This window comes from Augochlora pura, chromosome 3, assembly GCF_028453695.1.
Source record: "Augochlora pura isolate Apur16 chromosome 3, APUR_v2.2.1, whole genome shotgun sequence".
NCBI lineage: Eukaryota > Metazoa > Arthropoda > Insecta > Hymenoptera > Halictidae > Augochlora > Augochlora pura.
Window position 1 is genome coordinate 1,592,916 of NC_135774.1, and position 14,749 is coordinate 1,607,664.

At 50.9% G+C, this 14,749-nt stretch overlaps 2 protein-coding genes across 2 annotated transcripts in view; one reads left to right on the top strand and one right to left on the bottom strand.

Moving 5' to 3' along the window:
- LOC144467588 (uncharacterized) overlaps positions 1-14,749 on the top strand; it is a 32,604-nt gene that overhangs the window by 2,108 nt on the left and 15,747 nt on the right. The window lies entirely within an intron of this gene.
- On the bottom strand, positions 33-2,962 carry Sud1 (Prolyl 3-hydroxylase sud1). The gene is made up of 2 exons (XM_078176460.1): positions 2,664-2,962; positions 33-2,536 (listed from the first exon to the last, which is right to left on the bottom strand). Exon 2 carries the CDS (start codon positions 1,979-1,981, stop codon positions 149-151), a length of 1,833 nt encoding a protein of 610 aa, XP_078032586.1. The 5' UTR covers positions 1,982-2,536; positions 2,664-2,962; the 3' UTR covers positions 33-148.

A 14,749-nucleotide genomic window follows, 5' to 3' on the forward strand; every position in this document is an offset into this window, starting at 1 on the left:
AAGTAGAGCTAGAAAAATACCAACGACGAGAATGACCGGCGATAAATACTGACAATTTTTATTAATACGAATACTATGATACAATTGCCGAGCGTAACGCAGCTCGTTCACCACGATTCATTGTAAAATTCCCAACTAGCCGACCGAATTATTCGTAATATGTACAAATCAGATTGTAGAAGTAATCTGGGAAGTAATGGTTCACGTATTTCTGGACGCGACTGATGCCCTGGCTTTTGTACACCAAACACATATGGTTGTTCTTTACAGGTACGTGGATCAGCGCTCCGTCTTGTTCTCTTGGGTTCACGTAATCTATTGTTTCCGTTTCGGGCAGTTGACCCGTGTGGAATTGAAGTATCACGTCCAGAGCTGCTTCTACCGGCGTATCCTCTATGTCGTCTTCCGGATCGGAGCAATCGAGAGAACAGTCCATATCGTCCGACAAGTAGTCTCCGATATCGGACACGTCCGAGTCGTCGGAGTCTACTAATCCAGCTAATTTCTGCGGCGCAAGATTCTCTAATTTCGACAGAGCAGACTGCAGCGAGGCGTTCTTCTTCTTCGATCGAGGGGACTTCCCCTTCGGGATTACCTTAAGCAAGTCCTCATCGTTGATCTCCTCGTCTTCTCTATTGCTCACCGGACTGGTGCGATCCGACTCTTCGGTTCTGCTATCTTGGCTGTCCTTGTTGCTTTTGCTGGTTCTCGGGGTGTCCAACGGAGACTCTTCTTGCCGTTCGTAGCTCTGGTTCACGCTACCGTTGCTCGATTTTTTCTCGTTACTCGAAATAGCCGACTCGGTGGGGGATCCAGACTTGTCGCATATCAGCGTGTAGCATCCCCTGGACCATCTCTGCAGCTCGATCGTCATTTTCGGCTTCATAGTTTCCCTCTCCGATATCAGGTCCAGCTCCGTGTAGTCTTTCAGCAATTGAAACATGGAAACCGACTTGAACAAATTGTAGAACTGATGTAAAAGCTCCGGTAATGTCTCCTCTTTCGCAATCTCGTAGTTTCGGGTGTCAGCTGGTCCAACCCTCTGCCACACCACCGCGTCCGACTTTAAGTCCGCCGATAACTTCTCGTAGACGTCTTCTTTGAAGAAGTTGGACAAAAACGTGTAGGACTCTTGCTCCATGTCCTGTTGTATCTCCTGGACAATACCAGGAAATAAATAACAGGTTGCTATCCAATCGCCAAGGTCCACATCGTCGTCCACCGGTTCTATGTAATTTGGTTCGATTTCTACTCTCTGAGGCCTAGCAAAGCCCAGGGCAGTCTCTTTCAAACTACCATGAAACCAGCCATTGATGCTCCATCGTGACTTGTCCGGAGAAGTTACTTCGGCTACTTGATGGTAAGAGACATCTACAACTTCAAAGAATACAAGGGAATTATATTCTGGTACAAGAGATCTTACAACATTTCTGGGCAATTTATTTTCATCGGTGTCGAACAAATCCAAAGTTCCTCCATCCTGTATGGTCCAGTCCTTGGAAAGGTACAATATAAAAGCAATTCTTCTGTCACCCATGTTGTCATCGTGGCACAACAAGTAGTCTGTATCGGAATAACACGAGCTGGACATTGATATTCTCTTGTTGAGCTGTATCTTGGTGTTGTGTTCCAACCATGATGCCAAATCTGTCTGAAAGGTTTCGTACAATAACTTTATATTTTTGGTATCCACATTGGCCAGATCGCTGGTCTGCTCAAACTGGTACAGGTCTATAATGTTTCTTCTGCTCTTTACATCTAGCAACTCGTTTTTTATATCCTCCATGAAATCCTCGTTGGAGAGAAAATTAGAGATTTTGCATATCCTAAAGGGTTTAGATATCACTTCCAAATTATCTTTCTTAAACTCATTGAAATTGTGCCAGTGTTCGCAAAAGAGCTTCTGAAACTCGGATTCATAGACATGTTTCGATATAATGGAATGTTTAAGCTTCTTTATTTCCGGCTCTTCCTGTGCCATAACTTTTCGTGTTCTTCGCTTCGACAGTTGAGTATTGCAGCTTATGTTTCCTTATGCTATCAGTCTTTTCGCGATCTAGCTACTTCGAGTACATTAATAGTACATGTCCCCGTTTAATTCGACTTATTAAAAGTAGCTTCTATAAATTGACAGAGTTGCTAAAAACTAGATCACATTTTCCTTCTATCTAAATATATAGATATGCGTCGTTGCAACGTGTTTTATGCAAACATCATCTGTACATTAAAAACCGTATTCACGAAATAAAAAGAAAAACAACATACGAGAGAGAGAATTATCTTGAAAAGACTGGTGTTGCTCAAAATATCATCTTGTAAGGTTACCCCTTTACGGAGCAATTTACACGTGCGCTCAGTGATTGGCAATGCCTTCTCTGCGTACTTTTCCATTCAGTAGGAAAGCGGGTCTTGTTCTTTTCGCATCGTGTCGTCCCATAAACAGAGATATCACTGGTTCCCGGAAACAATCAGGCAGCGCTCCGTTCCTCTATCTCTGTACACGCGGCCCACGTGGTCGGTCCGAGCCGCACGTGTTCTGAAAGCAGTCGGTCGAAAAATTCAATTAATACGATCATCACGGATTTCGCGAACGTTCTCACACCGGCAAAATAAACGGAGCCTACTAGCGAACAAGAAGTGTCACTCGCACGACAACTACGTACCAGAGGAATTGCACGTGCGTCCAAATTTAGCGAACTAGGTCCGTGGCTCCGTGTCACCTCGCAGTTGCATTCTGCCCAGGGACAGCTACTACCGCTGGCGAAAACGTCGATTCGATCGAACCCAGGGACGTCGCGAATTATTCGCGAACCCCGTCCGCCGCGTTGCTATCGCTATCAACCGCACGGAATTACGCAACACGTTTTCCCGTCTTACGAAAGTATCTTTCCGCTTGATCCAATGGTCGGCCAACTTTACTTCCGATCGAAACAATTATCCGAAATATATACTTGCGGCACTAAAATTTCAAATCAGATATTTTTACTACTACAACTTCTAAAAAACTTGATTAATTTTGCGACAAATCGTGCAAAGAGACAGGACGACGGAAAAACAGACACCATCGTTCGACGAACATCATTTGTTTTCATCGATAAAATTTCTGCATTTTTCATCGGACAGATTTTGCTAAAACTAAAGTTTTCATAAGAGCATTTACTCGCATGTCGATGGAATTTTTACGTTCTCCGATAAAACCTTTAATAGAAAAAAATGTGACGAAGCATTCTGTCGTATTCGATGCGTTTCGTAACATTCTAGATGCGCTGTAATTTTTACTTAAATCCTGTGATTACCAGTTGCAAAACGTGGATTTAGCATAGAAATCCACGATCTAGTTATAAAATTTTACCCTATTTCAATTCGAAACGAAAACATTGTAAAGAACAAACTAAAAAGCATTTCTGTACAATAAAAATTGGTAGAAATAACTATTTAACGATCTAGGAATGTACAAAGTTGTATATATATATTCGATAAAACACAGCTAAATGGTATAAACATTGAAATTACGTAAGAATGGGTGGGTGCGTCGAGGTTGGTAGTTTTGACGCGTTTGAATAGTCCCGCGGTTGGCGGCGCTCTTGATTCGGCGATCGACCGCGGCGCGGCGTTCGAATAGCTCGTGTCAAGATGGCGGCAGCAGTAGTTCACGTTTGACGGGTGCCGTTGGTTGCATGGAAATTCGGGGCACACCCTGAACGTTAAAATTGCCGTGAGTGTGAGATCGTCGCGTCGAATGCCCGATCCCCGTGAAATCCTGGAGTGAAGAACCGATCGCGGATCCTGGAACCGGGCAACAACAGCCGCGCATACGTGAGTAACCGAAACCAAACACGCTGCTGCCCGACAACCCACACGTACACACGGCAACGGCGTGTCACAAGTTCCTCCCCGGATCCTTTATTTCACGGGTTCCTTTTCGGATTCCGGCTACCTGTCAGTGTTCGCCACCTTTTCCCTTAACGGGGCCGCGGGCGAGCGCGCGCGCGCGCCTTCCGATTTATCGCGCGACGAGTTGTTACGTCGGAACCCAACGGTTCCTGCAGGCGGCTTTAATCGCTCGCGGTTTTCACCGTGCATGCATCGATCATTCGCACGACAAATCCCGTCGAAAATTCGCCAGGATTCCGGACGCGACGGCTGGAAAATGTGTTCGTACACCGCTGACTTTTGCTTTCACCTGTTCACGCTATTTTCTATGCGTCAGAATCGTGTCAGGCTCTGTCTCTCGTTCTCTTGTAAATAGATCGGCCGATGTAAATAGTCCTCAGCCTTGTTTCTCGCCGAAGATTGCATCCTTGATCGAGGACAACGGGAAGTGAGAAGAAAAGTCCCTAGAGGTCGTTTCAGGGGGTAGCCCGGTCGCTGCGAGAAGGTCCTTTAGACAATCGCGTGTAAAATAGATCGCGAGAGAATCTCGGCACCCGTTTCTTGCCTAAAATTTAACGGAACGTAAATTACGATCAATCGTGCTAAAAACGCCTTCGCTCAGCTTTCTCAAGAAGTTACACACTAAAAGGCATGACCATGGCGTTCGATCAACCGTGCGACTTCATTTTTGTATAAAGTCTGACAAATCGTTACGCGTAGGGGAAAAACTGTGATAAATCGCCCGATTTCCGGCCCATAAAAATCGCACGTTGCCTGCTCGTCTCACACCCAGGTATTCATATGTATATTCAAATGTTCTTGTTTCACCTTAACCGCTCGCATTCCACTGTTTCCTTGGGTGTTAGTTCATAAGAAAATAGTCTCTGGAACGTCATCTGTACCCCTTAAAAATATTGTTCTTTGTCGTGTGATCGATAGAAAGACCGTGGAGTGGGGGTGACGTAACTATAAACAAAGATAATCTGCAGTCTACGCTAGTCGATTCTTTCGGGCCCGTTAGAAAATGTGGACCACGGCTACAATGTGTACACGCTCGTAATTAGATAGACTTTATTGTCGTCCTTATTATCGCGGCACAAGGGTGGGGTCCCGCGCTCAAATTCGTCGAAGTGAACACAGGCGGTCAGGACACCGCAGGTAGCCCGTCAGTCACCTTTTGTTTGTGTCGGGAGCACGTTGTGCCCCGAGAGGGGAGACCGTTAAGTGCGTGCCGATTGTGTCCCGAGTACATACAGTGTCGATCGACGAAATCCTTCGTTTTTCCCGTCGATCCTCGAGGATTCCTTCGACGTCGTTTTGTCCCGTTCCTCGGGATTCCTCGTCGAGCCGTTGTCGGCCTTGAACCGGACTCTTGCTGGCCTACTGCCGACGATTATGGCGTGAAGGAGCTTTCGAATTTTCAAATCTCTTTCTCTCTCTCTCTTTCTGCCTCTCGCGCGAACGTCCCTGGAGAACGCAGGTGAGTCTGCTGGAATACATGTGGGATTCCCTTATCGCGAGTCTTCCGAACGGATATCTTGTTTAAAGAATCACTCACTGTAATAAATAAAGGAATCGATATATTTAGACTAGTGACAGTAGAAACGATGTTTAACGATTCGAGGCTGGATGCTGACTGCTTAACGCTCGTCCTTTTTATTCTCTCTCGCGATCACTTCATTCATTTGTTTATATTGTCGATCGATACTTTAGGGCCGCTTCGCCGCTCACGTACTCTCACGCATACGAACACACCGCAGTCCACCCATCACATACATTAGCATCCTCTGTACCGTTTTTTGTCGAAACGTTTCTGCGGATGCACGACACAGCTTGCACCACGCAGAGCCCGTTTCGTGTTTGTCGATACTCGTGTCTTAATACTACAGGATATGTAGAGTATACGTTTCCAAACGTTCCAGGGTAGATGTCGTTCAGAATTGGTGGATGGTGCTCCCAGTAATCCTTTTTAGTCCTTCGTTCTCGTCGTAGCTTGCTAAAATTGTTTTGTGTACGAATTGTGGGCTGCTACATTAGCGGTTGGTATTTATCGAATATAACAGAGGTCGTAGAAGGTCGTGCTTGTCATTTGTCCGTGCTTTATCGGCGCATTTCCATGCGTTCCGAACGCAAGATATCAATAATGGCACATTTGAAAGTAAAATTCCGTACGTTTTACGGGCGGCATCGTCGATACTCGTTTCCGACCATAAGCGGCTATCGATTGCCAAAGGGAGCAACGTCTCTCCCACGTCGCGGCGTGTTTTTCCTCGCCGACTGTCGCGTTTCCGTGTTCAGTAACGATCGCGGACTATCCAGATATGAAAAAAAAAACGTGGACGAGATCGCGTCATTTCGAGCTTCGGAGGAGCTTCGAAACGTAACGAAAGCTCGCGTGCCTACGTGACGAGCGTCGCGTGCACCGCTGGGAAATTTTCCTCGAACGGGAAACATGCGAGTCACCTTGAATCGTGCCCCATTAAAAATTCACGCGATATTAAGCTCCAGTAGGTCTGGAAGCCGTGCCCGCTTCCAGCTGGAAGAGAACTTTCCAAGCAAAAGTGGGGATTTCGTGACGTTGCGCGAGCCTTAATCGAGCTCGCCCTCTTAATTTCTTTCGAATTTAGAATTCTGCCGGGCATTGAACGGTGCGGCAGGTGTCGATTCGCGAGAACGATCCCATTAACGTTCCATCGATTTAAAGGGGCTAGCCATGAGCGTCCATGGTTCCGCGAAGGTCCGATTCGCCTTGGGCGACAGCGAGGTAGGTCATTCCCCCTTTTTTTCTTCTTCGACGACGGAATACCATCGACGAGAGATGCCAAGTGGCTCGTTTAACGATTACGCCACTCGAACCACTAACAATAAGCCGCGCGTCGGTCGTGGCATTAAAATGTACTGTACCAAAGCTCTCGGAGCCTGCCCGGCAATCTGTCCATTAATGTTGCCGTGCAAACGGATTCTTTTACACCGTTGCCCCGGTGCACTCAGCACCCCGGCCGGCCTTCTCGGAAGGGGCCCTTTTATCCTCGCTCGGGAAGGCCCGGCGACCCCCCCTATCGGAATCGGGGGTCTCCTCGGAAACCATTAAAGATCCGTGTGGCCACGTGAAATGTTATGCCAGCGTTTTAGACCACACGTTTGTTTTGGTCCGACGGGGAAGACGCGATCCGTTCGAGGCAGGCAGCGAGACGTTCCTCGACTCGCAGCCGAGAGACACCTGGTAGAAACCGTGGCTCGAACCGTTACGCGTTTCTTCGACGCGGAAAGAAGCGATCTATCCTCTTATCCGTGTCGCTGAACGTTGCCCGCGCACAGGATCTTCCCACAAACTGGATCACCGAATACAAAACCGGCGGGATAAATTATAATATCGCGTGACCGGTACAATTATTCTCGCGCGGAAACCTGTTACATAGCTCCGCGCGGTCGTATACGGCGTTAACACGTTCCAGTTATCGACCTTACGAGATCGTTTTTACCCCGATCGGTCCGGGATTAATTCGATTCGCCGGACCCGTTCCAGCCGCGGGAGCAAGAAACGCCGTGTGTCGCGCGGGCCGGAACGATTTCGTAATGCCGTTTAATCTGGTTTAATCGCGCTTAACAATTTAGCGACCGGTCATCCGGTCGTAAAAGATTTTCGTTTCTATTTCGATTTTATTTATCTTATTAATCGCGAAAGGTATTTAATATTTAAAAATTTATATAATAATATTGAAGCTTGTAGTACAATTTAACAGATTTATTTCAATAATAGATAACAAATTAAGGGTTACTATGGCAACCGATTCACAGGCTACCGATCGGAGGGAAAAGCCGATTTATAGGCTACCGGTCGATAAAGTGTTAATCGAACGCGATTCGAGACCCGCCCGCGCGATCGCCGTGCTTCGACTTTTTCGAAAGGACTCCGCCGGTGGTTTGTTGAAAATTTTGCACGCGCCGCGGAGCATCCGGGACGGGCACGGAGGATCGGAGAGCGTTCGCTCGGATCGCCGGAACGACAATACTAATTTCGTAAGGACGTGGAACGGCGACACGCTCGAATACTTCGTCGTCGACCGTGTTTTTCTTCTTTCCTTGCTGCGCGCAAGGACAGCTCGCTATCGGCGCGAACTCGTTTTTTAACGGGCTCGCTCGATTAGTGTTGGAAATGGGTATACAGAACGAATTCGTGTGCCGGTACCTTCTGCCTGAAAGATGTCTTTATTTCGCTGCGAAATAATTTAAGGCGCTCTCTAACTAGATAAATCTTTGGGCTCCCCGCGTCTCTCTCTCTCTCTCTCTCTCTCTCTCTGGACTGTTATGGCTAGCCCGTAATCGCAGCCTCGAGATCGACGCTCTTATCGTTATTCGACTCGCCACCTCCTTTCAATGTAATCGATGCTATTGTTTTCGTATTGTGAAAATGCATGAATGAAACGAAACACCGTCGAGCCCACTTGACCAGTCCGTGATTTTCCGCGGCAGCGTTCGCTTGACGAAGTTTACGGTATAATTGCACCGGAATCGCGTACGGCATAGTTAGTAGACTATGACGGGATCGAAGCGAGTCGGCGGCATTGTCAAACGAAATTTCTTGGGTGGTCCGAGACCATCTTGGCCCAATTGTCTCGGCGATCGCCGAGGACGCGCGCGTCCTTGCTTTTACTTCCTATGGAACACACTCTACTTTTCATCGTGATTATCGGTCGCGCGCGGACTCGCTTCGACTCGCTCGGAATCGCTGCGAAAGCAAATCTCCCCCGGAAAAAGTAGAACGTCGAACTCCCCGTCGGCTTGTTTTTTCTTTTTTTTTTTTTCTGTTGTCGCCGTGATGCAAGCCGATCCGACCGATTAACATTCGAGCGGGAATCGATTCCACGATCGGACGAGCCCGGGGCTCGTCCTCGTTCCACTCGCGCCTCGCTCGATAGAGCGTCGCGCGCGATCGGCGAACGAATGCAGTCGCCCACGAGGAAACGGATAACGTTTCCCACAATTTCTCGACCGTTTCGAGAACGAGACGAAAGACATTGAAAAATCAAACGTTGCGGCGAGTGTGACCGAGCTCGGCGACTTTCGTTCCCCGCGCTCGTTTTACTCGCCCGAGTTAAATGCTCGAACACGCGGAATATTTCCGAGTAATGGAGTCACTCGAGCAGTAGGTCACCGCGCGCGGCTGCTTTGAATTCGATTTTCCCTTGTCGCGCCGCGCGACGTTCAACCGTGTCGAACCCGACACGCGACGTTCCTCGCCGGGCGGACTTTCCAACGTCGAGGAGCGGGTTTCGTTCGAGAACCACGCGGCTAAAATTCGCTACGCGGCGGTCTCTTCGTTTCCGTGCCAGTCGAACTCGTTTAAATACGCGAACGAATATTCGAGAGTCACGCTCGCCGTGACGCAACCGTGGAATTGTATCTTAATGTCGATCAACGACCGAAACGACACGCAACTCTCAATTCCACGGTGCATCGGCACCGCGCCTCGAGGTAGCGTCCTTATCGCTCGCGGTGCTCGATACCGTCTTGAATTAATGCGAGCGCGTCGCCGATAAGAGCGCGACAAACGAAACGCTCTCGCAGCTGCGGCATATTCTCGATCTGCTCGTTCCATCTGCGACGCGTTCGCTGCGTAATTCCGCGCGATTCCTTCGCGATCGCAGCGGACTCGGACGCGACCGGTTCAAACGATTCGAACAGCTGCGAGGCTCCCGTGACGATGCAGTTCCATTCGACTTCTCCTTCCAGCTATACCTCCCCGTCCCCCGATCCTTTCGAAGCATTACAGTGATTGCGCGGAATCCGTTTCTCGGGAATCTCGATCTTTCTTATCTCGTTCGAGGCAACGCGAATATCTCCATATCTGGACAATCGACGGTGCAATTAAAAGTCGCGCGATTCCCACGGGGAGGAGATTGTTCGGTGCTCGACGGGACAAAGGTGTCCCGCGAAGCGCACTCGATGGCACGCGACATCGCGAGACCGCCTCAGGAAACGGCCAATTACTCTCGCGAGCGAAACCGGAAGTCCCCACGGTCCCCGCGGCGAAGATGCATTGGGAAACTGCGACGACGCCCCTCCGGCGAGGCCGCGAGAAACGTTTGTTTTATCATCCCGCGACCCGTTCCACGTTCCGAGTCTCCCGACCTCAATCTCCGAGTGAAAGAGAGAGAGAGAGACTCATTCCTCTTTTTACCACGTTTGTCAAAGATCTCGGATATTTTGTTCTCCAACGTCCTCTTTACCGAGAGTGGAAACTATTGGGTGAAAATGTAATATTTGAAAAGACTAGGCTACGAACTTATTCTCCAACCCAATACGTATAATGCAACGGCCTCCTCCCCGAGCGCCGCATAGAAACAAGCTCTCGGCCAGAGAGCACCACCTATTCTTCTTTTGTCGAGGCCCGGGTTTCGTTTTGTGAGAAACGTCACACCTACCGGTTTCTGGGCTCCGGGCGATCGATAAAGGGAACCGAGGAGAGCCACGGATCGTTTGCTATAGCCAACCCAGAAAACGGACCGACGATTTCCGTCTCGAATTTCTCAGCTCGCTAACTTCGCCGGCTTACCTGTTGGCCGGTGACGTCAATCGCACGAAACGGATACACACACACAAACGGGGGGACGTCGGGGTCTAGTCGGTGGCGTATAGGAGCCATTTTCGATCCGCGCGCGTGCCTCCCGGCCGCATCGCGAATCGATCGCCGGTCGTACACCGTGGACGAAACTCTGTTATCGCTTCGTGTCTCGAGGGTTCGGGAACAGGATTAAAGGGATCTAAATGGAATTTAATCGAGCCGGAGGGTTCCATTAACGGCAGCCAGTTCGGAAGGCGGCTCTTGTTCTCCTTTCGCGGGCGTAACTATTCGATTAAAAGAACATCGAGGATTATCGACGTAGCCGTGGCAACGGGGCTCTCGGCCCGGTAGGTTCACGATCGAGAAACGGGCCGATCGCGTGAACGCGTTCCGTTTGTTCGATATTTATTCGTCGCTGGAGGAGACGCGGCTGCCGGCGGCGCCACTCAACCGCGGGATAACGGCGAGCCGATTAAGCGAACGAGATCGCCGGATAACCCCGTTCGCGTCTATCTGTTGCCGGGTTATTGGCCGAACAGGGGAGGAGAGAGAAAGAACCCCCTTTTCCGTCGAGAGCCCTCGATTTCGTACGGCGATCGGTATCCGAGCACGAGCAACGACTCGAGCTCTCGCGAACACACTCCCGTCGTCGTCGAATCAGCTGCTTTAACTGCCGCGATCGCTCTCATTGCCACCTGCTTCCTCGCGAGCCAATTAAGAGCGAGCCAGCTGATTTTACGAGCATCGAGGATCCTTCCTGTGTTTTTCACTTCCGTTCGATTGGCTCCCGTCGGACAGCCTCTCGAGAGTGGGATGCGTCGAGAGTCAACGCGCGCCCCATCGAACGCGTAAAGCCCCATAGAAAATAACCCCGCGTAGGATTCGTGGATCGGCCCGCAGTTCCGACACCCCGCAGAGATTACGGGACACCCCTCGACAGGCGGATCAATCGCGATTCAACGCGGCCCGTCGCCGTAACAGGATCGTCGGAGGGTTATTGTCGAGCGAAACGAGGGGCACGGGGGCCGTCCCCCCCGCCCGGGGCATGACACCATGCGATTTCGTGGCCGCTCGACGGATTAATATCTGGAACGTAACAGGTTCTTTTATGGTGACCCCTTCGCTCCCGCCTCCTCGTATAATTTATCGCGATCGCGTGGGCGCGCATACGGTCGCGACTCGCGACGCGCCGCAACCTGCGTCCCGAGTCGCTTTCCCTTTTTCGGAAATCCGGTTCCCCCCTTTCCTCCCCCTTTTCGGGGCCCCCGACCGATCCAGAGAATAAAAGCTCTAGCGAAAAATTCCCCGACCTCTCTGTCCGTCGAAAAACAGACGAGCAATAATTGCTTAGCAGTCACGAAACCACCGCCCGTTTTAATTACTCTCTTAAATGAATTTTTATCCAATTTTTAACCCCTTATGTCCAACCGCGACGACTTCAGATTTTATGGATTGAAATTATCGAGCCAATTACCGATTTTCGCGTCGCTCCTCCGTCGGCGATTTTTCCGCAGCTGCGTCGCAGCTGGCGTTATTAAGTCGCGCACCTCGTGCGAGGAGGAGTAGTATCGGGTTCGTCGCGTCGCAACGGATCAGTACCGAGCTAATGAATGTTAGTTAAGCGTGCGCTCGGGGAGCGGCGATTCAGGCGACGTCGGTCGTAATTTATGAACGGAGATTGTTCTATTCTGGACCGGTCGCGGAGCTTGTAATTGCGTTCGCCCAGCCCCGCTGCCAGCTTTTGTTCCGCCGTCTCTCGCGCGGCGCAACCACCTGTGTGCCGCGTCGCCGATAGGACCGTCGATCCCCGACGCGTCTCCTCGCGTTCCCGCTGAATTTTAAGCAGCCCGGCCTAGATGATCCATCATTCGCTGGCCAAGGCGACGCCGGTTAGCCGGGCGGCCTATACGGACGGTAAATATTGAAACAATGTTGAAGCACTCTCCCTCGCAGTCTTTCATTCATAACGAGCGATCGTCGTCGACGTATCGCGTAGGTAAATATGTACGCATCTGCTCGCACGCAACTTGGAAATGGCACCGGCGATCGTGTCACCGTCGTAGTCCCGCGCATCGATGACTCACGGTGACGCATAGCGAACGCTCATTCATTTTTCCATAAGTCGTGGACGGAGGAATGCGCGCACCTTCCAGCGAATTCCAATCCGTTCCTCCGTTTGGTCAGAGCGACTCTTTCGCAGCGTTTATCTCATCTTCGATCCACGTGGTCGAAGCATCGGTAACCGCGCGTCCTCTTTCGTCGCGTGTTTCGGTGGACTCGTCGGTCTGGATTCTGGGTCGCGAGCGCAAAGCCCACGCTCAATTTATGCACGTTCCTATCAGAGGCTGGAAGCCGGCTCCAATTGGCTCTAATTTTTCGAGTATGCCCATTAAAACGATTCCACGAGTCTGACCGTAGAACCGTCCGGCCGCGCCGATTAATTCGAAACGCGACATCGATTAAAACCCGTCGCCACGTTTCTCGCTGTCCTCTGCTTCGACGAGGCTTCGCCGAAAGTAGGCTCGGTCGTTGCAGAAAGTGAAAATAAATTCGCGCGAGCCCCGCATGCTCCGTGCGCCGGATTTCCAAACGCGTGTCTGTCTCCGAGCGGCCGACCCTTTCGCCCGAATAAACGCGGATTTATCTCTTCCCATCGCCTACGCCCACCGCTGGAATTTATGCGCCGTCGTTGGAAATCAAAGTCCACCGACGGCGAATTTATTCGTCGATTCCGCGAATCGGGGGGCGGCTCGTATCCTAGCTGGGTTTTAGCGCCGATAAAAATCGCATAAACGTAATCCGGAGATACGAATGCGAATCTTTTGCGTTTTTATTGCGTGGGTAAAGCGACGCTGGGACCTCGTTTTAGGTTCTTGCATGGACAATGCAATTGCCCTACTCTTCCATGTGCCGTTGACTTTTATTTGCCAATAGAACCTCTCAGGTTTACAGCAGGGATGGACGACTCTTTCAAAATGCTGGATTTCGAATTGAAATGTGAAAGATCGATTGCCAAAAAATAGGTAAAAATTGGCGTAGTCGCGAGACCGTCGAATAGGGAACTAGATAACGAAATTGGCAGGGTCTGGGTATTTTATCGCGGCGGACGAGCGCGTCCGCGTGGTCTCCGCTTAGATAACGCGTTCCCCGCAGCCTGTTGAGCGCTATTTATAGGCAATTTTCAATTCCCGCGTCAAGCCATTGTCACGGTCTCCTGCGCCAGCGGAGCTCGTAGGAAGAGGTATCCGTCGGTGGACGCCGAACGAGCGGAAACTCCGGTGGCCGAGGTGAAAGTCCGCTAATGAATTCGCCGGAATCAAGGAGAACCCCAGCGCCGCCGCTCCGCGCCGCGCCGCGCCGTTTCCGCGTTTTATGCCCTGGAAAGCCTCTCGTCCGCAGCGGAAGCGTTTAATTCCTCGTTCACGAGGAACACCACAGTGTCCCGGTGGCACTCAAGATTGATCCGTCGGCGTTGGTCGTCGTCGGCTCCTTCTGACCGGGGAAGCCCCTTATCAAGGCGTCCGCTCGGAATTGTTATTCCCGACGCGCCACGAAACAATGCTTGCGATTTCCGCGCGTGTGCTGCTTCATTAGAATCATTTAGGCGGCGTTGCCGGACGCTCCCGAGCGTTCACAGCGAGCTCGAGACCCGTGTCGGGGCTTCTGGAAAATTCATCGAGTCGTCGTCCCTTCTTTGTAATCCGGGGATCGACGCGAGGCGAACGCCGTCGCGAGACTTTCCCTCTCGTTCCGTTGCGATCGCGGAGCAGCGCGGCTCGATGGCGGAAAAACGGTATACGGGCTTGGACTTTCTCGGCCGGGTCGACCGGGAATCGATTAATCCCGGCACGGACGAAAACCGGGGGAAAAAAAGCGGTTCTGAAAGCGGTCTACGGGGACCGGCCCCGTCGGTTCTCCTAATTTAGCTGACACAATTTTTCCCGGCCGGTCGTCGGGACGCCGAGCGTTTCCCTTTTCGTCGTCGTCGTCGTCGCCGTCGCCGTCGCGACACAGAGAGAGAGAGGGAGAGGCGCGGAGCGACGCGCGGGCCTGAGAGCGTATGGTTCAAATGTCAGGCTGCTTTATTTTCGTTTATATATAGAAACGAGAGAGTTCAGCCGGTGTCACTTACCCCTGGCGGCTACCGCGGCACTCTCGGCCCTCCGATCATTTCCAAAAAAGAAGGACCGCGCGCGGCGTCTCGACGAAAGCACCGTCGCGCCCGCTTTCTTTCAATCGGTTCCTCGAGAGAAATCCCGCGCGGCCTGGAAGGCATATTCGTGTCTCACCGAGAGATTTAAAGCTGTCGGA

Excerpts from the sequence above, each read along its gene's own strand:
- Sud1 (XM_078176460.1), bottom strand. The coding sequence starts at position 1,981 with ATGGCACAGGAAGAGCCGGAAATAAAGAAGCTTAAACATTCCATTATA.